Source organism: Amblyomma mixtum, chromosome 10 (assembly GCF_055824585.1).
Source record: "Amblyomma mixtum isolate Tamu chromosome 10, ASM5582458v1, whole genome shotgun sequence".
Taxonomy (NCBI): domain Eukaryota; kingdom Metazoa; phylum Arthropoda; class Arachnida; order Ixodida; family Ixodidae; genus Amblyomma; species Amblyomma mixtum.
Genome location: NC_143021.1, coordinates 53,192,265 through 53,216,217, shown reverse-complemented (window position 1 = coordinate 53,216,217; position 23,953 = coordinate 53,192,265). Strand labels below are relative to the sequence as shown.

Here is a 23,953-nt window from a genome sequence, read left to right as displayed (position 1 = left end):
TTGATATGTGATACTTACTCTAAAGAATAGTACTCTTCCCAAACAGCACTAACCACTGACTAGTAGAAATTTCTACAGGGACATTATTATTTTCTAGTACTATAAATAGTACTCCTCCAAACTAAAACAGCCATGAAGTAGGACTACTGAAAAGGAGTACTAACCACTGGCGATCATTAATTACTAACTAGTAGATTGTTCCGTTTTTAAATTCGTAAATTTATGAGTACTAAATAGTAACGTTACTAACTAGCACAATGTCCGATAATCGCTCCCACCGGCCAAAGTAATATCACACCTACGCCTAACACTTGTCTCTATTGTAAGTGCACCTCGATTTATCAGCCCATTCCTGCCATACATATCTTCCGGGTCTAATTTTTGTGTGGTGGTTTATCTAATCTTGAAATTTCATACTTGGTACAAATGGATAGATGTAACGTGTTTTTTCACTTCACTTCACTTCACTTCACTTCACTTTCTTCACTTCACTTTCACTTCACTTCACCTTAAGGGCCCCCAGGGTAGGGGGTATTACATAAGGGGTGGGTTACATTGAAAAATCAGAAACAAATAAAAAACGTAAGGTGCAAATATTATTCGCTGTTAAAGGTAGCTGCTAAACAGTTCGCAAATGTTGATGGGCAGGTGATTGCGCCGATGTCGTGTGGAAGGCCGTTCCATTCCTTGACTGAGCGTAGAAATAATGACGATGCAAATGTAGTTGTACGCGTACATGGCCGGGCTACCTGAAGCGGATGACCAATGCGGAGGGAAATGCGTGCCGACGGATTTATGTAGGTCGGACGACGAAGTGAGCTGAAATAAAATTTGTGATACAAGCACATACTAGTAATATGACGCCTACAAGCCAATGATGTTAAGTCTGCCTCTGCTTTTAGTGATGATATACTGACATTATATGAATAGCACGAATGTATGAATCTTGTGGCTCTATTTTGTACTGATTCTAGGAAATTTATTAGATAATTTTGGTTAGGGCTCCAAATAGGAGAGCCATATTCTAATTTAGAACGGACAAGTGATTTGTAGGCAAGTAATTTTAGGTTTTGTGGCGCATGACGTAGATGTCGTTTTAAGAATCCAAGGCTTCTGTTAGCGGATAATATGATTTTAGTGACATGCGCGTTCCACCTAAGACTGTCAGCAGTTTTTTACAAACGGGCCTTTGTAGTTGGAAAAATAGCATTTTCTGCCGCAGCATTGTCAACGGTGTAGTGCATCAAAGTGCTGAAGTATGCTAAATAGGCTGTAGGCTGATTAACTGTAGGCTGATTAACTAATAATTCAGTAATTACCTTTTTATTCATTACTGTTAGGCTCCTGAATTTGAGAGGCTTATAGCATGGCTGCGAAAGGCGTTCCTACCGCCTGCTGCGTATTACAGAGGCGGGCGCCAATTCCTTCTTCAGTTACGGTTTGGTTCATGGTGGTTTAACATCCCAAAGCGACTCAGGCATGAGGGACGGCGTAGTGAAGGGCTCCGGAAATTTCGACCATCTGGGGGTCTTTAACGTGCCCTGACATCGCACAGCACACGCTCCACTAAGATTTTGCCTCCATAGAAATTCGACAGCCGCGGCCGGGATCGAACCCGCGTCTTTCGGGTCAGCAGCCGAGTGCCATAAACACTAAGCCACCGCGGCGGATGGAAAACTCAGTTACGCTCCTAACAGGTGGGATGCTGAAAAACTTACGAAAACGGACGACCTAAACACGTGGGCGGTGTTCATTTGGCATTGCGTCACGTGTGGACTGGTCGAAATTCAGTTTCATTAGGGAGGGACAGAGGGGGGGGGGAGCGGAGGTATCGCTGTGCGCCTGCTCTGCTGGCCTCCGAACGCTTCGCTTTACTTCGGTTTTTGTACGCCCTTCCTCTGCTGCTGTGGCATGTTGAAATTGATCGCTCTGCTTGTGAATGGTAACTGCAGCGCTGGGCCGGTCTAGGGAGAACAGAGGACATATTTTGTGTGTTTTTAATGAGTCAAATCCAGACATTGGTTCTCAAAATATGCTACATGTCTAGATACGGCATTCCGTTCAAAACGGATATTGTGTTTCGACGCACCAGAGGTGTCAGGTTTATCTCAAACGGTGCAGCTGTCATATTCAGTAAGTCACTTTGTGCAAAATTCACACCTGCACGATCATTCCATACATGTGGAGTTCACGTAATACAGAAGATTCATTCCGAGCACAGCGGGTGCACCGCATTGAATTCATGCATGCACGATGTATCTTGCAATCGTAGATAAATAAAAATAATTGTTTGCTATTTATGTAAACGCACGAAAAGAAACCACTTTCACGCAGTAGTCTTCATTGTCCCTTCTAACATATGCGACAGCAATAGAAGTCAGTTGACATAGAATTGCATAATCAATTCCCACGATGTGCTGACTCTCCTGCGGACCAAGCAGGATGACTGTTTCGTCCCTCCCTGTAATGACCCTCAAATGAGGGTTGACAGTATTCATAAATAAATAAATAAAATAAAAAACAGCAGCGATTAAATCATGGTTCATTGTGCACGGCGCCTATGTGAGCGGTGGCACACGAGAAAGCGTACGCCTGTAGCGGTTCCTGTCGTGTCCTTGTGGGTTCCACTGCAGTATTCTCAATTTTGAATGTAACGTGTAAAACCAAACACCACCGTCGCTGTTCCTGCACCGACATCGCTAACACGTGAAGGAACACGACGCCAAAGTATCTATGACCAGCACCGTAAACCAGGCGATATGGACAGAGGTATCGCAACTGGTGGAGTTGAAAAAACACGCAAAGGATGCGCGGCGGTTACTAGGGCTGCGCGGAAAAAATTCAAAAGCCACAGAGGGAGACGGGTTTTTCCTCCTATCAGAACCCCCTTCGGCTTAGATTTTCTGCTTTATTACAGACGGCGGTGACAATTCCTCCTTCGGTTACGTTCATAGCGAGAGGGGTCCGAATCACGGCGTCAGCGGAGGTTTCTCCAAATAGAAGGCCGGAAGCTGCTCGCAGTCTTCTCGCGTGCTTGTTGCGCCGTAGGTAATATCCATAACAGCTTCAGCAATTTAGAAAATCCCCTTGTTATCAGCACAATACCGTGCGGCCAGAAACATCACTAACAACGCCTACGAGCGTGCTCTCCATGCTCCTTTTAGCGGGTAGCAGCCAAAGCAATCCGCCGCGTCCAAACTTCGTGGGTTACGAGTGCTTGGCGGCGTGCTTAGCAATGTTTTTGGCGTCGTGGTTTCGGCTTTGAACATGCAAGGCCTCAAAATTGCTTCCGCTGTAGAAACAATGAAAATGATGTTCTAAAAAATTGGTAGGGTTTCGAATACTTAAACCGAGTAGACATGCGAAAGAGTGTATTTAGCCTGATTAATTGGCTCATCGTTTAGCTTTTCTGGGTCGCTGACAAGTCTGGCCATGATGTAAGACTACGGTTAACCTGTTTGCGCCGCAGATCGAAGTTGAGGACGACGAGGATGCGCAGTCTAGAGCGCTAACAATGCAAGACCGGGGGCTAGTTGGCGCTTCATACTGATCAAATATCAAACAGCGCTAAAATGCACGGAGAGACGCTTCGACCGTCTGTGTTTTCGTCTTTCTGTGCTTTACAGCGCGGTTTGATCAGTATGTCCAGAGCGCCACAGTGTGTTGCATTTTAACACGAGGCGTAATGCGCTTCGGCGATAGTAGAGTGGCTTTTGCAGCATTCCACGTGAAGTAGAGCTTCCGCTAAAAGTTATATCTGTTTTGCTTACAGTGCGCTATAAGCCTTTCTGTAAATAGAGCGCCTAACAGTAATAGTTAAAAGTTCGCTATTGAGGATTTCCTAACTAGCCTGACAGTGAGCGCCTGTTTGCTGTATTCTGGCGCACTACACCGCCGACGATTTTGCGCCGCAAAAAGCGCACTTCTAACTCAAAACCCTATTTTTATAAAATTTCGCCCACTCTTTGGTGAAACGCCCTGTCCCTTAACGCAACCTTATACACGAGCAAGATTTTTGCACCATATAAATACGGCCTGTTATGTCCACTGTCCGCAGGGAAGAAGGCAGTGGAGAGCTGGTACAGCGAAATCAAATTCTACCAGTACGGCAACAACTACAACCCCAAGGCGGGACACTTCACGCAGTGCATCTGGCGGGGCAGTCGCCGCATTGGCACGGGTGTTGCCCGATCCCCGGACGGCAAAGTTTTCATCGTGTCGAATTTCGACCCGGCAGGAAACATGCAGGGCGCCTTCCGGGAGAACGTTCCACGGCCCCAGGGGAGCACGCAACAACAGCAGATGATAAAAGGATAGTTGCAGGGGCCGGCACGCTGGCATTAGTTAACTGGAATAAGCGTGCATTGGAGCTTTTCCTTTTATTAAAATCTCTAGGCGTATCAAATAAAACAGTCATGCAGAACATGCATATGAAACGTCACGGTGCTTAAAGAACCTATCCTGAAGCCTTGTTTTTGAAGAAGCGGAACAGGCGGTACACTGAAGTGAAGTGACACTTTTCTGCTCTATTACATCTCTTCACTTAATTTGAGCTTTTACTTTCGCATTAACAGAGACGAAGGAACCATGATTATTATTACATGGTCTTTTGTAAACGTAGTATGGCATTATGTAGCCTGTATACTCTCCAACACGACCTCTGTATTAGACTGAACTATTCGAGGATGGTGGTGAAAACTTTTTTCTCCTGGTGAAATAGAGTTTGGGAGCCACACAGTGGCCCCGCTACATGGCCGGCGTCCCTAGTCCGGAACACCGCACGACAAGGCCCCGTCTCTCGCCCGTTTCACCAGAGACCTTTGGGACTCAAGCGAGGAGCAGTTGAGGAGGCCAGTCTCCCATGCCTGTCGGAAAGGGGTAGGGGAAGGTGGGAGGTGGGAATTTTGAGTACATGCCCACCCCATGTGGAAGGTATCACAGGTCTCCCCACATTGCGGGCATCGCCCATCCGTGCTAGGATCATAATGTTTGATGATTGCAGGACAAAGTAGAGTACCTGTCTGCAGGGCCTTAAAGTTTGCTCCTCCGTCTTACTCAGCCCCTCTGCGGGGGCCCAGAAAAGGAGGCGGTTGTCGCTATAATGCGTTATTATTCCCCTGAACCGCAGCAGCAGCTGGTTAGTCGCCGAGCCAGAAGAGCTGGGATGAGGAGCCCATTAAGTAAGCGCTCGGGCAGCCGCGTCAGCGGCCTGATTACCTCGTAAGCCCTGGTGGCCAGGAGCCCAAATGATTCAGCAGAGTAGTAATTTGGGCCTGTTGGTAGTTCATGATGAGGAAGTTAGAGCGCAAAAAGCAAAGACAAAGTGGAGACGTTTTCTTTTTTTTTGTCCCGTCCTGTCCACGTCTCCACTTTTGTCTTTGTTTTTTCCGCTCTAACTTCCTCATCATGAACCCAAATAATTCTTTTCGGTGTTGGATCAGTGGCAGTCCGGAATAAAAGCAGCTAAGCGAGAGGTCTCCCCTGCCAAGTAATGATCGCATGTTTTACGGGAGTCTGTGATGATTCTCGAATTGGCGTGGGAGGCAGTAAGCGCTACGGTTACTTCCTGGACTCGTATTGAATTCGGGGCTCGAAAGGAGAGTCCATCAACGTGCATTTCCTGGTGAACGACAGCGGCCCTGCAAAATCCCGTAGGCGGTGGCCCTGATACGCCTACATAGTATACATCGGGTCGGGAGCCATGTTGTCTCTCAAGAGCCCGAACTCGCGCTTGTCGTCTGTTTTCGAGCATGTCGGTGTCCATGCTGCGGGGGAGCGGGGAGACACAGAGCATATGGCGCCACAGTTCTGGGATGCGCTCCGCCTCCTCTGGAGTGCAGTCGTGTTGGATGTGTAAGCGGTTTAGCAGGCGGCGCCCCGGCGCCGTCTGCATGAGCCGCGTGTATTGGTTCACGAGGTGGGCGTCCCGCAGGTCCTGGTAGGAGTTTAGCACCCCCAATGTGTTGAGTTTGGCATTACAGGTAGCCACCGGGAGATCCAGGACTCGCTTAGTTACCCTGTGGATGATGGCGTCTATTGGCACCTCGTCTTGCTTAGTAGTGCGGAGATATGGCACGGCGTAGAGGATCCGGCTAGTCACGAAGGCATAGACGAGCCGAAGCGCGTCCCTGCCCCGCAGACTGCCCCGCTTGTTGAAAACGCGGCGGATCATGCGCCCTACCTATTCGCGTACTCTCTTGAGTTTCACAACAGTGGAGTCCGATCTGAGTCTGTTGTGAATGAAAAGGCCCAGCTCCTCCATCTCTCTAATAGGACCTCCTGACCGAGAGATGTGTATTGCTGTGCTATCCTTTGCGTTCGCTCTGACATGCAGAAGCTCTGATTTCGCTGGAGCACATTGGAGCCCAGAGTCAATAGCATACGCATCGACTATGGAAGCAGCCTGCTGAAGGTAGTCCTCCATGTCCCCAAGGCTCCCCTAGGTGGTGTCCAGATTGTACTCTCACCTGCATATAACGCGTGTTTAATGCCTTCCACCCGGCCAGTTGGCTTGGGAGGCGCATCATAGCTATGTTGAACGGGAGCGGTGATAACACCGCTCCCTGAGGGGTACCCTGTGTTCCATCATGTAAGGGCCATATTCCTCGTCCTCAATGCGAAGAGAGGCGTGGGGATTAGTCAAGAAATCTCTTACATACACGTAGGCCTTAGCCCCACAATCGGTAGAGCTCAAGTTGGCCAGGATGCTTCCGTGTTTAACATTGTCGAAAACCCCTTTCAGTTCGAGGGCGAGGATGGGTTTGTCATTGTGTTCCGTAGTTGTGGGTCGTAATACGTCCCTGTGCAGCTGGAGGAGGACGTCATGTGCAGACATGTGGGGGCGAAACATGCAGAAATGTGGGGGCGGTCCGAACATGGTGACCGCAAAGAAGCCCTTGCTCTCCAGGCATGGAGAGAGGCGATCCTGTACCACCCTCTCCATAAGCTTTCCCGCACACGAGGTCAGTGATATTCGTCACTCGTGCGCTGCGACAAGCCTATAAGGATTGAGGGTTTTAAAAAAAAAAGCCTAAGTGCAACCGTAACGGAAGGAATTCGACACGTGTTCGCGTGGCTCTCATTCCGCACATCTATGCAATGTACTTTGAAATTCGTTCTGTAGGTATACACATAGTCTCTCACCTAAAATTTTACCCAGTTTTGAAAAATAGGCTTTTAGAGTCCGAAGAGCGCTGTTTTCGGCATAGCATTGTCACCGATGTACTACATCCGAATACATCTAAAACGTGCTAAATAGCAGGCTGGTTAACTATTACAGAATGGTTAACTTTTTAACTATTACAGTTAGGCGCCTTAATCCTTAAGCTGCGTGTAGCCCAACATAATTAATATCTATTTAAAATTTTAGAATTTTGAGAACACGATTACCGTCGGCGCTGTGGCGCAAAAAACTGGCTATTTCGGCGAGTTACGCGCAGTGCAGAGGTTGCTTTGCGTGCAACCTTCTCGAAATTGCATTTTAGTGTGATTTAGGCAAAATTTGAAAACAGATTTTGATATAATAGTCTGCACGCCTCATAAGAATTGAGATGCCTAAAAGCAATAGTGAAAAACTTTAAGCTAACAACCCCGTTATAAAGCATGTATTAACTGTTTTCTGATGTGGAACACCGCTGACATTGCTATCAGAAAAAAAGCAATCTTCTAACTGAAAAAGCTTATTCTTGGGACTTCTGTAAATTCTTACGTGAAATGTCATATATATATATATATATATATATATATATATATATATATATATATATATATATATATATATATATGGCGGCGGCATGTGGTTTTTTTTATTCTGCTTTTCTAATCAATTAGCTTTATGCGATAACATATTCAGTAATATTCTAAATTGATCAACACCACAAAATAGATCAATTAATTTTTAAAAAATCCCCTGTGCCCCTTGGTTTCTGTGGCTGTTGGCTTCTGTCATAACGAGCCCCTCATTCCCCTTGCCTTGTTTGCTTAATTGCTTAGCGAGGGCCTCGGTTCTGGCAGCCTTGACGCCATAGGAAGCATAAGAGGGTTCTCACGCAGCTTCCACCCTCTCCGTTCTATGACGTTCTACGTCACACCTGCGGTAACTCAGGACGTTCTACGTCCGCCGCTTATGAACGTGGGTGGCGCTGATGGAACACTCTCAAGGTTAGGTTACTTGTAAACATAAATACCCCCGAAAACAGAAGATTTGACAGCCGTCGCCGTAGCTCAGAGGTAGAGCACCGGACGCGTAATTCGGAGGTCGTGGGTTCGGATCCCACCGGCGGCATGTGGTTGTTTTTTCTTCTGCTTTTCTAATCAATTAGCTTTATGCGATAACATATTCAGTAATATTCTAAATTGATCAACACCACAAAATAGATAAATTAATTTTAAAAAAATCCCCTGTGCCCCTTGGTTTCTGTTGCTGTTAGCTTCTCTCATATTTATAACCAGCCCCTCACTCCCCTTCCCTTGTTTTCTTAATTGCTTAGCGAGGGCCTCGGTTCTGGCAGCCTTGACGCCATAGGAAGCATTAAGAGGGTTCTCACGCAGCTTCCACCGTCGCCGTTCGATGACGTTGTACGTCACATCAGCGGTAACTCAGGACGTGCTACGTCCGCCGCTTAAGAACGTGGGTGGCGCTGATTGTCATGTCTGGCATTCAAGAACTGGGCGGCGTAGACGTAGCATCGAAGGAACGTTTATTCCTGCTACTTGGCAGGAAGCCAACAGGTTACATACTGAGCGCCGTGGGCCCGTCCGAGCGGTCTTTTAAAGCCAGCACGGGCTACCCGATAAGAGATAGCCGGGCAGTGAGCATGCGCAGACAGTACGCGATAACACGCGTGCTTTGTTTCGCGCGCACACAACATTTCCTTCCTCCTAATGAGCGCAAAGTCCTTTTGCTACATTATACAATGCAACTAATGCTATGGCTGATATCTATCAGGAGGTCGCCGGTCCCTCTGTGGATAGCGTCGCTCCCCTGGAGGGTCGTTCGTTGCCGCAGGGGCCGCAGCTGGAAGTGGCTCGTTGGCGCTCTCAGGATCCCCGAAATCTGGAATAAAATCTTCCATGATGCTCTGCTTTGAGCTGTCGATGCTGAGCAGTAGCTGGTCTTGATGACGACGCCAAATGAGCACCCCACGATTCGTCTTAACTCGAACCTTGAATGAAACGGGGCCAGACTGCTGAATGATAGTGCCAGGGACCCGTTTCTCAGGACCTCTGTAATTCCTCACGAGGACCTCATCGTTGATGTTGATAAGTCGCTCACGTGCCTTGCGTCGCACCATATCAGAGAGCTGTTGCTGAGCCACTCTTCCCCCGACAAAAGGCTTGACTGCGTCGAGTCTCGTGCGCAGTCGTCTACCTATGAAAAGGTTTGCTGGAGTTTATCTTGTGGTCGCATGCGGCATGCTGCGGTGCGTCATCAGGAACGTCTGTAAGGTTGCTTGCAAGGAGTCTTGGGGTCGTCCTTTCCGCAACGCAGATTTCATTGTCTGTACAAATCTCTCCGCAAGGCCATTCGTGCTTGGATGGTACGCTGCACTCACGATATGACGACCACCGAAGCCTTTGACGAAGCTCTTGAATTCTTCAGAAACGAACTGTGGTCCGTTGTCGGTCACGATGGTCTCGGGTACGCCAAAACGCGGGAACAGGTCTTGGAGACACTGAATTGTGTGGTACGCCGTAGTCTTCTGCATGACATAAACTTCCGGCCATTTTGAGTGTGCGTCCACAGCAACAAGGAACATTTTGTCTTTCATGGGTCCAGCAAAGTCCAAGTGAACTCTTTGCCACGGCGAAGTCGGCCATGACCATGGATGAAGCGGAGCCGGTGCTGGTTCGTTCCGTTGCTGTTGACACTCTTCACATTTCTTCACGTGTTACTCTAGGTCCGCGTCGATACCAGGCCACCAGACGTAGCTCCTCGCGAGTTCTTTGCATCTTACGATACCGGGATGACCCTGATGAAGCAAGAAGGCTCGGTGTTTTGGAGGCACGACTACTCTCATGCCGTACATTAAACACCCTTGATGAACTGTTCAATGGCAGACTCTCCTGCGTGTGGCCAGTGTGGTTGTGACGAGACGATCAGCCACCTCCTCTGTGACTGCCCTCGTTTTGAGCGAGAGCGCGGTTGCCTAGTTGCTTCTCTGCTCCGCTTGGACTCGCGTCCTTTAACAGAGTCTAACGTTCTGGGGCCTTGGACGCAACCTTCCAGACAACGGAAAGCGGTGAAAGCGCTCCTGAATTTCCTAAGGGTCTCGGGGTTGCATTCCCGCCTATAATCTAAGTTTTCTGTGCGCGCCCTCTGTCCCTGTGACATAGTGGTCGATGGACACTTGACAGACTCATTTCTTTGCCGCTCTTTTTCCTTTTTTCCCCTTTGTTCCCCTCCCCAAGTGTAGGGTAGCCAACTGGGCATCGCCTGGTTAACCTCCCTGCCTTTCCGTCCTTTTCTCTCTCTCTCTGTTGATGAACTGTGAGCTCCAAACGCTTGTCGAAGAAAAGTTTCAACTCCTTCTCAGTGTCACGGGTTCGGTGACTAGGCGACATCATCACCGAGTCCGGACAATGAGGGGGGTGGCCGTTTGATGCCCGGCGTAGCCGGTAAGCAAACGTAGTGACTGAGACCGAGGCGTGTTAAGAGGTAACAACAACAAAACAACGTTTATAGCTTCGATTGAACAATTCGGCAGCTTTCACAGACATAATTCACATTCTACAAAACAATTGCGGAAAGCACATAGGAGTAAACACACTGAATTAAGTTATACATTGAATATTTCTACACAGGTCAGAACACAAGTGAGAGGCCAATTAGATACAGTCGATCAAAAGTCAGAAGGTGAACAAACATACAGTGAACCGGGAAGCGCGGCTGCAGTCCATCCACAAAAACGCAGTCAGTGCGGCCCCCGAAGGCGACGTCCGTCCAGGACAGCTTGCGGTTTCGAGGATGCGGTGCGGCGGCTCGGAGACCCGGGAGTTCGCGGCGGCAGCGTTTCCACCGACGAGCGGACTGAAGTTCGTTTCCATACGGCCCCCTTTTAAAGCCCCCTGGCGCTAGCGAGCGAGCACTCGCGACACCACAGCGTCGGCGTAGAAAAAAACAAAACACCAAAAAGCGCGACGAGAGCACGTAGGCACCTACGCTTTGACTCTGCATGGCCGCCATCTTGGAGGAGGAAAAAATTAACGCACAACTAAAAAGAAGCCCCAGGCTTCGACTCTCGATTCGGTGACCTTGGAAACGCAAAAATGTAAAACACAACCAAAAAGCCAGTCACGTGGGCCACAACTTCTTTCCCGCTAATGGTCAGCTCCAGACTTCGGCAGTATCGGGGCCGACTTTGAGCCGCCTCCGCTTTCGCAATGCGAGGGGTTATCTACATAACTGAAAAAAACGTGCATGCATTCTTGCTCTTCCCGAGACACATACAAAGAAACGCGGACGCATCAGTTTTATACAAACAAAAGTAATTTACAGGTTGCCGCCACTTCTGTGACGCGGCCCCCCACTTTCGGAATATTATCCGATAATATTCTAGACCCCCCTTACAAAAATGCTTCTTGAGACAGTGTTGAAGTTCTCATGAGCAGTCTCAACACGCCATGTTGAATTTTTGTTGTGACCAGGATGGGCTAGTGTTGGTGAATTGTTGAGGCCGAGTTGAAACTCATTGGAAAAGTGGCCACTGTGCTAGAGTTGAGCATTCTCAATGAAATTTCTGCTTTGCGTTCATGTTGAATTCATGTTGGAATTACGGGAGTGAATCAACACGCCATTCTGAATCTTGGCTGGGGTAAAAAAGCAAAAATATCCTGGGAATACATTCGTATTGCGCTAGATGGACCGACTACCAATGCAATTTTCGGTGGTATATTCATATTTATTGCTGCAATTTCTCGTTAACGTGAAGCCGTCATCCCCTGTGACGTAGTGCTCCACACATACGCACAAACACGTGTGTATATAAATATATATACATACATAGACCCTAGCCCTACACATCCATCAGATAAAGAGCATGGGACAGTACTGCACCCGAGGCCTATAGGAAGAACTGACAGAGTTCATCTTACGATCTTAAATGCAGCCTCGGCTTCGCCCTTATATAGTCCTACTCAGGGGTGTGCCGACCTGCGCAGGTTGTAGACTGCCGATCAGCAAAGTTATGTCAGTTACTACTGTTAATATTTATTTATTTTATGTGCAGTAGAAGTAATGAAGTTCATATGCAACGGTCTATTATTTGACGACCTTGATTCATTCATAAACAACTTAAATAAAGCATAAATAAGCGCCCTTTTTATGAGAGCACATACGAATCATCCGAAGTAGGTATTCCTGAATGAGCATATTACACTTTTTTCTTTGCAAGAAAATGACTTTGAGCGGTTTATGAGAGTTTTGACGGGTGTTGCGTGCGTTCTTAATATGTGTAATGTGATCAGGTTCTGTTTACACGATGCATGTCGAAATGATTTCATTTAGTTAGGCTTAGAAGCGGCTGTCTTGAGATGATTCAACTTAAGTTCAACATAAACTGCTCAATAGTAAATCTCTTGACTACGCTCAACAAAAATTCCGTGTAGCAGGTGTTGTGTAGGCTCAACATACATTGAGTTCATGTGGGTTTCCAGTTGATTCAACAGGAGCTCAACAAGGCGTCAACTGAAGCTCAAAAGTCATTTTTGTAAGGGCCACAGAAGTCGGCGAGCAGACCTGTGCACAGATATACAGCGCATAACAGAACCTCTTATATAAATCTAGCACACACACACTACAAGTCACCGTGTATACATGCACCATAACACTTGAATAAATTAGTAGCGAAAATTAATAGCGCGCGAAAAATCTACAGCCTGCTAAGAAAATCAGCACCGACATTGTCCTTGCCCTTTATGTGCTCGACGGTAAACTGATATTCTTGGAGCAGCAAGCTGCAGCGCAGGACTCTGCTGTTTACTTGTTTGGCTCTTTGGATGTAGCTCAGTGGTTGGTGGTCTGTTTGAACTAAGAACGGTACCCCATACAGGTAGGAGTAAAACTTCTGTATTCCCCCAAACTAACGCTAAGCACTCCCTCTCGATTGTGCTGTAAGCTGCTGTTCTGGGGAGCAATTTTCTGCTCACGTATGCCACCGGGTGAAGCGTTCCGTCATGCCTCTGCATTAGTACCGCGCCAAGGCTGGTATCAGAGGCGTCCGTGCGCAGCACAAACTGTTTGGAGAAGTCTGGCAGCCGTAGTATCGGAGGGCTTGAGACCCGACGATTGACCTCTTCGAAGGCTTCCGATGGGTCTTCGTCCACTCAACGACGTTCCTCTCTCCCTTTCTCGTCAGCTGGGTGAGGGGCTCGCTTATTCTTGCGTAGTCGGGTATGAAGTCGCGGTTATACCCAGACAAGCCAAGGAAAGCGCGTACCTGACGCTTTGTTCGTGGAGTTGGCGCCGCCTGTATCTTGTCGAGCGTTTTCCCGAGTGGTGCCAGCTCACCTCGGCCAAGGCGATGCCCGAGGAACTCGATGCTTTCCATCCCGAATTCGCATTTGCTTGGTCGTACTGTCAGGCCGGCCGTCACGATTCTCGCAAACAGCTGCCTCAGCCAAGAAAGATGTTCCTTCCACGTAGCACTGGCAACGAGGACATCATCATAATAGTTCTGCACTCCGGGAATTCCCTCCACCACTCGTTGCATCAATCTTGAAAATACTGCCGGGGCAGTTTTTATGCCGAACGGCATAAAACAGAATTGAAAGAGACCCGATGTCGTTGAAAACGCCGTTTTGGGCTTGGACTCCTCAGTCAATAGGATTTGCAAATATCCTTTGGCAAAGTCTACCTTTGAGAAGCATTTCTTCTCTCCGGCTGCAGCGAAGACCGCGTCCGCTGTGGGCATTGGCTCCGAATCGGCAAACAGGACGTCGTTCAGGCGTCGGAAATCAATGCAACGCCGGTTCGTGCCTTCAGGTTTCTTCACCAAGAGGACCGGTGAATTGTAGGGTGACTGGGTCTTCTCGATTGTTCCCAGTCGCTCCATATGCTGCATCTCTCTTTCTACGGCTTCTCTCGTCGAAAACAGAAGTGGGTATTGTCTTACCTGGACCGGAGTGCGGGTAGTGAGGTCTAACCGGCACTCGGTCCAGTCCGTCTTGCCCGGGACGTCGGAGAAGATGCGAGTGTTCTGAAATCACTTCTCGGAGCTGTCTCCGTGGATCCGCCGTCAAATCATCAGAAAGCTTCACATCTCGCTCGGCTTCTGACTGTTAAAGCGTCGGAACAGGAATGGCTCCCTCGCTGTCCGATTCGGTGACGCGGCAGATCGCGTCGCACACACGTTCTGTTGGCTGGCTTTCCCGCTCTTTCTCTCTAGCCTCTTTCTTTAGTCGCAGATGCTCTATTTTCGAACGCAATAATCTCTATCTGACGTTCGTCAGCTGCCTTCGCGGCTGCGCGCTCCTGCTCGGCTCTCTCTCGGGCCAACGCCCGCTCTTCGCGCTGCTTATCTTCGACCCATTTTCTGAGCTCAGTGCTTTTCAGCCCCAACTGGCTACCCGTAGCTATCAACCTTTCCAAATCCATGCTTCCATCTCCAAGCACACTTTCAATAACACAGCTACAAGCTCAGCACAAAGCAAATCCTGTTTATACACGACACCTCTCTAAAGTCGGCACAGTTCAACACCTCAACAAGTCTCCCTCTCAGTTCACCACGTTCCCTTCGCATCAAACGTCCTGTCGCGGACGCCAGTTAATTGTCACGGGTTCGGTGACTAGGCGACATCATCACCGAGTCCGGACAATGAGGGGGGTGGCCGTTTGATGCCCGGCCTAGCCGGTAAGCAAACGTAGTGACTGAGACCGAGGCGTGTTAAGAGGTAACAACAACAAAACAACGTTTATAGCTTCGATTGAACAATTCGGCAGCTTTCACAGACACATAATTCACATTCTACAAAACAATTGCGGAAAGCACATAGGAGTAAACACACTGAATTAAGTTAGACATTGAATATTTCTACACAGGTCAGAACACAAGTGAGAGGCCAATTAGATACAGTCGATCAAAAGTCAGAAGGTGAACAAACATACAGTGAACCGGGAAGCGCGGCTGCAGTCCATCCACAAAAACGCAGCCAGTGCGGCCCCCGAAGGCGACGTCCGTCCAGGACAGCTTGCGGTTTCGAGGATGCGGTGCGGCGGCTAGGAGACCCGGGAGTTCGCGGCGGCAGCGTTTCCACCGACGAGCGGACTGAAGTTCGTTTCCATACGGCCCCCTTTTAAAGCCCTCTGGCGCTAGCGAGCGAGCACTCGCGGCGCCACAGCGTCGGCGTAGAAAAAAACAAAACACCAAAACGCGCGACGAGAGCACGTAGGCACCTACGCTTTGACTCTGCATGGCCGCCATCTTGGAGGAGGAAAAAATTAACGCACAACTAAAAAGAAGCCCCAGGCTTCGACTCTCGATTCGGTGACCTTGGAAACGCAAAAAAGTAAAACACAACCAAAAAGCCAGTCACGTAGGCCACAACTTCTTTCCCGCTAATGGTCAGCTCCAGACTTCGGCAGTATCGGGGCCGACTTTGAGCCGCCTCCGCTTTCGCAATGCGAGGGGTTGTCTACATAACTGAAAAAAAACGTGCATGCATTCTTGCTCTTCCTGAGACACATACAAAGAAACGCGGACGCATTAGTTTTATACAAACAAAAGTAATTTACAGGTTGCCGCCACTTCTGTGACACTCAGCGACATGCGACGGCCAGCCAGCACTTGTGAAGTTCAGTACCTTGCTTTAGTAAAGGATCACGCCTCGTTTCACGAGCGATGTCTTGGCCTGTGACAGGCAGCGTTTCCAAACGAAGCGAATAAAAAGTGTCGCTTTCTTCTGCCGATTGCTTTTCGCTGCTGTCGAGCGGCAAGCGCGATAAACAGTCTGCTTCCGCATTATCGGCAGATTTCTTGAATTCAAGAGCATAGTTGTAGGCTGACAGCGTCAGCGCCCAACGCTGCATGCGGGCAGCTGCCATCGCGGAAATGCCTGTTTTCGGGCCGAATATTGTTTGCAGTGGTTTATGGTCAGTCACAAGCGTGGAGAACCTTCCGTAGACGTAGAAGTGAAACTTCTTTACGCCGAATACGAGGGCAAGGGCTTCTTTCTAGATCTGACTGTAGTTCTTTTCGGCACTTGACAATGTGCGGGATGCGTAGGGAACCGGTCGAACTGATCCATTTATCATTTTCTGCGAAAGAACTGCGCCTATGCCGTACTGAGATGCGTCGCAAGCAAGTTAAAGCGGTCGCTTCGGATCATAATGGGCAAAAACTGGAGGGGAAGCCATAGCTGCTTTTATCTCCGTGAAAGCAAGCTGGCATGACGTATCCCACGTCCACTCTGTTGTTTGCTTTAGCAGCCTGTACAACGGCTGTGCCAAAGTCGACAGACGCTGAACAAACTTGCCGTAATAATTGACCATCCCAAGAAATGACTGCAGTTGCTGCTTGTCTTTTGGCGCAGGCGCATTTAGCAGTGCCAATACCTTTTCAGGCGATGCGCAAACACCCTCGGCGTTGATGACGTGGACCAGATAACGGAGCTCTCGTTGAAAGAACGAGCACTTATTGCTCCGGATGCGCACACCCCGATCCTGCAATCTTGACAAGACGGCTTCCAAGTTATGGAAATGCTCTTGCTTAGTCTTGCCTGTGAGCAGGATGTCGTCAAGGTAGCAACTGACTCCTTGCAACCCTTTCAACATGTTGTCCATAATTCTTTGAAATATGCTTGGGGCGGACGAAATGCCGAAAGCCAGACGGTTCATAGTATACAAGCCCTTATGCGTGTTTATCGTCAGTAGTTTCCGGGAGCTTTCCGCCATAACTACCTGCTGGTAGGCCCTACTCAGCTCGATCTTCTAAAATTCCTCTCCTCCTGCAAGCGCTGCTAGAAGGTCATCTATCCGAGGTAGCTGGTAGCGGTCTACTTCCAGACAGGGATTGACGGTGGTTTTATAATCGCCACACAGTCGGAGGCTTCCATCCCTCTTCACTACCGGTACCAAGGGCGTTGCGTATTCGCTTGTAGCAACAGGCGTTATGATGCCAAGCTTCTCCATTTTCACAAGTTCTGCTTCTACTGCACCTTGCAGAGCAAAGGTAACGCTTCTTGCCTTTACAAACTTCGGCTGTGACCCTTCGCGAAGGACAAGCTCGGCCTGCTCTTCCGTGATGGTACCTAGCTCAGCCTTGAACAGTTCGGAATGGCTGTCTAGCATGGCTTCCAGCTTTTCTTGCCAGTGCTTTGACATTTCTCGAGAGAGACCAAGGTGATTAAAAAAAACTAGGTTCTTCCAATCCAGACGAATATCTTGCAACCATTCTCGGCCGAGGAGTGCTGGTCCTGTAGTGTCCACGACGTACAGGGGAAGCTCCACGCTCTGGTCGTTGTGGCGCACGACGACTTTCGCCAGACCCTTCGGTTTTACCATTGCCCCAGTATACGTGCGCAGATTTAACGATGCTGGCTGAACTCGCTTACGTGGAAACAGCCTCTGGAATTCGCGCCATGATATGACGGATACGGCTGCGCCGGTGTCAAGCTCCATCGTCAGTAGGACACCGTCAACGTTCACGGTTACAGTAAATGGGTCTGCGTTGACTGATTCAAGTGGGACAGACGACTCGTTTCGGACGGACGTGAGCATCTTCACACATTTCCGGGGCTTTGCCTCCCTAGCTTTCTTTCCTTTCCTGCAGGCGCGTTGAATATGCCCTTTTAGGTTACAATTTTTATAACATGTATCGCCGATATGAGGGCATGCTTCGCTAGAATGATTCGGTGACCCGCAACGGAAGCAGCTTGGTGACATCACAGACTGCTTTTCGCCTCGAACCTTATTCACTTCGTACGCCGGGGATGCGCTGTTATGCGTGAACGCCGCGCTTTTAGTTGCAGTTTCCATGGCAAGAGCTCTATCTACGGCCTTGTGGAAGGTTAGCTTCTTGTCTTCTGTGAATAATACGCGCTGAATGTCCTCGCGGAGCAGGCCGCAAACGAAACAGTCCCGGAGCGCTTCATCCAAGAAACTTCCGAATTCGCAACTCTGCACCAGGCTTCGAAGTTCCGCGACAAATTCGGTAATGGACTCACCGCTTCGCTGTGACCGCTTGTAAAATTTCGCGCGCTCTGCGATGACGGACGACTGCGGCGCCAGGTGATCGCTCAGGAGTTTCAGAAGACTGTCAAACTCTTGTGACGACGGTGCGTCCGGTGCCGTCAGCGACTTGAGCAGCGCGTAGGTCTTCGCGCCGATGAGATTTAGGAAAGCAGGATCTTTCTTTGCTACTGGAACATCGTTGACCAAAGGATAGGCTTTCAACCTTTCCTCGTACGAGCGCCAGTCACTCGTGGTCTCGTCGAAAGGTTCAATGTGGCTGATGTGACTCATGACTCACTTGGAAGTTTCGGCTGCCGTGATGCCAGTTTCAGGAATTTCACTGCAGGGAAATCTTCGTGGCGGGAAGCTTTTTTACACAGAGGCCAGGTTCTTCACACTGCGAATTCCGTACGGCGGTCATCCCATCCTCGTCGCCAATATTTCATGTCTGGCATCCAAGAACTGGGCGGCGTAGACGTAGCATCGAAGGAACGTTTATTCCTGCTACTTGGCAGGAAGCCAACAGGTTGCATACTGAGCGCGTTGGGCCCGTGCGAGCGGTCTTTTAAAGCCAGCACGAGCTACCCGATAAGAGATAGCCGGGCAGTGAGCATGCGCAGACAGTACGCGATAACACGCGTGCTTGGTTTCGCGCGCACACAACACTGATGAAGACTCTCAAGGTTAGGTTATTGGTAAACATAAATACCCCCGAAAAACAGAAGATTTGACAGCCGTCGCCGTAGCTCAGCGGTAGAGCACCGGACGTGTAATTCGGAGGTCGTGGGTTCGGATCCCACCGGCGGCATGTGGTTGTTTTTTCTTCTGCTTTTCTAATCAATTAGCTTTAAGCGATAACATATTCAGTGATATTCTAATTCGAACAACAGCACAAAATTAATCAATTAATTAAAAATCCCCTGTGCCCCTTGGCTTGTGTGGCTGTTAGCTTCTCTCATATATATATATGTTTATATATATATATATATATATATATATATATATATATATATATATATATTCCCACCTGTTGCTCTCAGGCGGCGCTTGAAAAGGAAGACGTTGAAGTGTCTCGCGCTAGCTGGCTGCCGTATTCTGATGGTTAGTGACCTGTCGCCCCATCTTCCGTTATATATTTTGGCGGAGGTTCTGGGTAAGATCCCTGTATGTGTCTCATACTCCTTCGGATACCCTGGGCTCCACTCCTTCGCTAGTGGTCCCACCGGAGCAACGTGCTAGCCGGAGAAACCAAGGCCTACCTCCCGAACACGGGCCTTTGGAGTCTGCCAGAGGACGCACCCATCGACCTGCCGTGCAAGCTGCTCCCTACTACACCTTGTAGAATCCGAGAATGCCCAAACCATTCCAGGGCAGTCAGCTCGAAGACGTCGAAGACGGGCTTGTGGAGTTTGGACGGGTGGCTTCATTCAATCAGTGGGACGACGCCGCCAAGCTTCGGAACGTCTTCTTTAGTCTGGAGGGTGGTGCACGTACCTGGTAGACGCCTTAACATCATGGCACTAGTTCCGCCGACGCTTGCTACAGACCTACACCGGCTCGGATCGTCGAGAACGGGCTGAACGGGCTTTGCAATCTCGCATTCAGATGCCGAATGAGACTGTAACCATGTACGTGGAGGATATGACTCGGTTCTTCCGGCGACCTCACTCGGCCTTGCCCGAAGAGAAAAAGGTGCGCCAACTCATGCGCGCATTAAAGAGCAACGTTTCGCTGGCCTCGTGCGCAGTCCACCAGGGACGGTTGCTGGGTTCCTGACGGAAGCGGTCACGATGGAGAAGATGCTCCTGCGGCGGTCTACCACCTACGACTGGCCGGTACTCGCCGCTTCGGCTGCAGAACCGTTTCCTTCCTTCGGGGTTAACCCTTATCTCCGCGAGATACAACATAGTTCGAAGACATTCTTGAGATTACATTGCTTTATCTTATATTGACAACCAAACTTCAGAACGCACTTTTCGCTCAATTGTGCCGCTAAGCTCGTGGGCCGGTAGTTTATTCTTATTATCAAAAATTCACAAAGAAAATATTTCGAGTCAAGTGAAGTCAAGTTTACTTTATTCCAGACATGTAAAGAAAATCACATGGCTGAGGAGGAGGGAAAAAAAGCCGCAATATTACGGCTTGACAACGTTCCCTTCCCCCAAACTACATCAGTGGCAGGGATAATGAAAGCATGTAAAGCATACATACAAAGCGCTTAGTTCACAATTTGAACAGAACAAAAAAAGAAATCGAACAAATAAGAATGTACGGTTTATCCGCAACCGGAAAAGCAATCAACATAATATATCTTACATCACATACAAAAAGAAAATGCATTACAAAGCAAACACATTCCAACACAAAGAGCAATCAAGGCATCACAAAGGCAAGGCTAGCAAATATTATAAAAAATAAAGTTTTCATAAAAATACAGTTTTCATCTGTTTGTTCGAAGGCACACGAGCGGAAGAGCTGGGTAGGTGAAATTGATTAAGCAAAGTAGGTAAGGCGTAATTTAGTGTCTGAAATCCGTAATTATTGCGAGGACGTGGAACATACCAAACTTCATGATGGCGAGTTGGATGGGAGTGCGTATTTTGAAGGCGCCATCATCGATGCCCTTCATGAAGTGGCGAGTTTTATCTTCCTCCGTCATAGACGGGTTGACTCGTTTGCACAAATCGACGATGTCCTTGATGTAGCTGGTGAAGCTTTCACCTGTCTTCTGCGCTCGGGAACGGAGACGCTGTTCAGCGCGAAGTTTGCGAACGGCAGGGCGGCCGGATACTTCGGCAAACGTATTTTTGAACGCGGACCAGGTGGTGATGTCCGACTCGTGGTTCCGATACCAAAGGCTGGCGACGTCAGTAAGGTAAAATTCGACGTTGTTAAGTTTCAGAGCGTCGTCCCACTTGTTATGCCGGCTCACCCGTTCGTAGGCTGACAACCAATCCTCCACATCCTGATCGCAGCTGCCACTAAAGATGGCAGGGTCGCATTGACGTAAGGGGCCAGATCAGGTGACAGATGGAAGCAGGTCGCAGGAAGCAGGAAGCAGGGTCGGGGGCTGCTGGCGTGGCTCCTCCATGGGAACGGACACCGTGCGACTGTGGAGTTCCAGGGGGACTTCGGGGGTTACGATCGTTCCACCCTCCACCAAGTGAAAAGTGGATTTATTGAGGGATCACGGCGACCAACGCACGCAGCGGTCGGGTCGTAGCAGGACGGCAGAACCAGCCGAAGGAAGCAGCTCCGGCACGACACTCGCGTCCAAACCACCAGCGATGACGACGAAGTGCGGCACTGCGGGGACGTCCTCTTCTTCTTACAGTACGCACAAATTAAAAGAACTGCATTACAAGCAACATACAACCGACAAAATCTTGGTAACAGGGGCAGAAAGGAAAAACTGGGAGAAAATTTTCTGTAACACGGCAAAGAACCCTTTTACTTTGCCCTATAAATTAGGAAGTTCAAAGCTTAAGGCATGACAGATGATTGTAAGCCTGGTTAAAACAGCGGAGTGCTAGCAGTGTCTATAGAGGAGAAATTACATTACGCGCTAGTTAAAAACAGCGGAGGGTTAGCAGTGTCTATAGAGGAGAAATTACATTACGTACTTGACCTCTTTTTTCTAACTCCCCGCAGGGAGGCGTCTGCAGCATGCAGACGTTGGTGAGTGGCGACACCACGGGGTTAACCCGAGCATCCGCAGGGACATCCCCTCAGGGGGATGATGGTGAACAATGCGTCACCACGGACCCGAGCATCCGCGCTTAGCCGTGCGTGGCATCGCCGTGTCCGGGGAAAAGGGGATCCTGGTGGTTGAGCCGATGCCGAGCGTTTGGACCCTTAAGGCCCCTCGGCGGAAGCAACACACCACTTTGGCCCCAGCTTCCTGTAGACGGCACCTCCGGCCTGACCCGACCGGGGGAAATCGGCAGTCGCCTTTTCCTGTCCTCCCCTCTACCTTTCACTTTCCTATTTCCTTTCTTACAACTTTCCTGTATCCTCCTCTCTTCTTTGTTTTTTTCTTTTTCCTGGCGGCGAGGGTTAACCGTGTGTGACCAACTACCCTGAGTTGGGTCATATTAGGTTATAGTTAAGGTGTACAGCTGGCGTGGGCAGGACTTTCTTTCAAGTACCGGTCGCGTCCCCTTGTTGGACTCCATGGTGGGTGGCTGGCACCATGACCGAAAAACTACATTTTTTTATGGCTCCCCCCCTTTCAAAACTTGATCGCTCTCTCAAGAGAGGGCGGACCGAAGCAGATGACTTTTTCTAGAAAAGAAAAGTATCCTTTCCAAAATTTCATGTCATTCACAGTAAAGCAGAAGAAACACAAGCAAGGATAATATCCCCATTCCAAGTCTCAAAACGCTTGACGGATGCCTTAGGCCTTGGCTACAAGGTGTCAAAAATGGCCAGTGGCGACTTACTTCTTGAACTGCGCGACAGCATACAACACTCAAAAGTTGCAACAATTGTATCCATTGGGGACATCCCTGTCTCTGTGACCCCACATCGGTCTCTGAATACTGTACGAGGCGTCATCTCTGAAATAGATTTTGTCCACCTTTCTGAAAAGGAAATGCTCGAAGGACTTACTGACCAAGAAGTTATAGATGTCCACCGGATCAAGATCCGGAAGGATGGCAAAGAAGTGGACACCAAACACCTGATCTTGACGTTCAACATGAGCACATTACCCGAATCCATTGAAGTAGGCTACCTGAAAATAAATGTAAGACCGTATATTCCCAATCCACGCAGATGTTTCAACTGCCAGAGATTTGGCCACGGCTCCCAGAGTTGTCGCGGCCGCAAAACTTGCGCAAAATGCTCTTCGAAGGACCACCAATCCGAAGAATGTGTCGCTAACCTACGGTGTGCAAACTGTGATGGCGACCATGCTGCCTACTCCAGGGCTTGTCCGTCCTGGAAAAAAGAGAAAGAAATCATTACTCTCAAGACTACGCAAAACATTTCTTTCAAAGAAGCAAGAAGGCAATACTCTCAAACAAACAAATTCACCTTCACTGCAAAAACAAACTTCGCCGATGTGGTGCGTGGGCGCGGCGCACCACACCAGGCTTCGGCACCTGTCCAGGCCACACGTAGTGAGCCTGTGGTGGGGCCATCCGCGCCGTCTGGTGGAGTAGCTCACGCTACTCCGCCTACCCCAAAGGAGGGGACGCAGACCCCCGGGTCGGCGGGCCCAAAGACCTCTTCCCACAGGTCGAGGTCAAATTCGAAAATCAATGTGCCTCCTGCACGGTCGTCCAGTGCCTCCGCAGAGGCGATGGACACGACCCCGGGCAGCCCCTCGCCGTCCACGTCGGATGGTCGGCGGAGCTCCCTGGATCGGTCAAAAAGAGACAGGCCCCGAGTCACGGGGCCATAAACAACTTGATCTAGTTTTTTCAATCAGTACAAACACAAAACTAAGATGGCTTTCTTAATACAATGGAACTGTAGAGGAATGTTGAGGAACTACAGTGATATAACACATATTCTAGGGTCAGTGATGCCTCTAGCTCTATGTCTCCAGGAGACCAATCTTGGTCCACAACATTCAAATATCTTAAAACATTATAAAACTTTTAGACGTGATCGCGAACATGCAAATAGACTGTCGGGAGGCGTCGCAATCATCACCCAAAGCGGCGTCCCGGCTCAAGAAATCAAACTGAAAACGAAACTTGAGGCGGTTGCGGTTAGCGTCATCAGCTACAAAACCATAACAATATGTTCCGTATATCTTCCCCCACACATCACATTAAC

At 49.0% G+C, this 23,953-nt stretch overlaps 1 protein-coding gene and 1 non-coding gene across 2 annotated transcripts in view; both read left to right on the top strand.

Annotated features, from left to right (window-relative positions):
• LOC149325811 (Golgi-associated plant pathogenesis-related protein 1-like) overlaps positions 1 to 4,459 on the top strand; it is a 104,709-nt gene extending 100,250 nt beyond the window's left edge. The window contains exon 4 of the mRNA XM_089564392.1: positions 4,058 to 4,459. Within this exon, the coding sequence (XP_089420518.1) occupies positions 4,058 to 4,317 (260 nt within the window). The 3' untranslated portion in view covers positions 4,318 to 4,459. The remainder of the gene's footprint in view (positions 1 to 4,057) is intronic.
• A 14,443-nt stretch (positions 4,460 to 18,902) lies between these two features.
• TRNAT-UGU (transfer RNA threonine (anticodon UGU)) lies at positions 18,903 to 18,974 on the top strand. Its single transcript has one exon. It is a non-coding gene; the product is annotated as a tRNA-Thr (tRNA).
• The last annotated feature ends 4,979 nt before the right edge of the window (positions 18,975 to 23,953 follow it).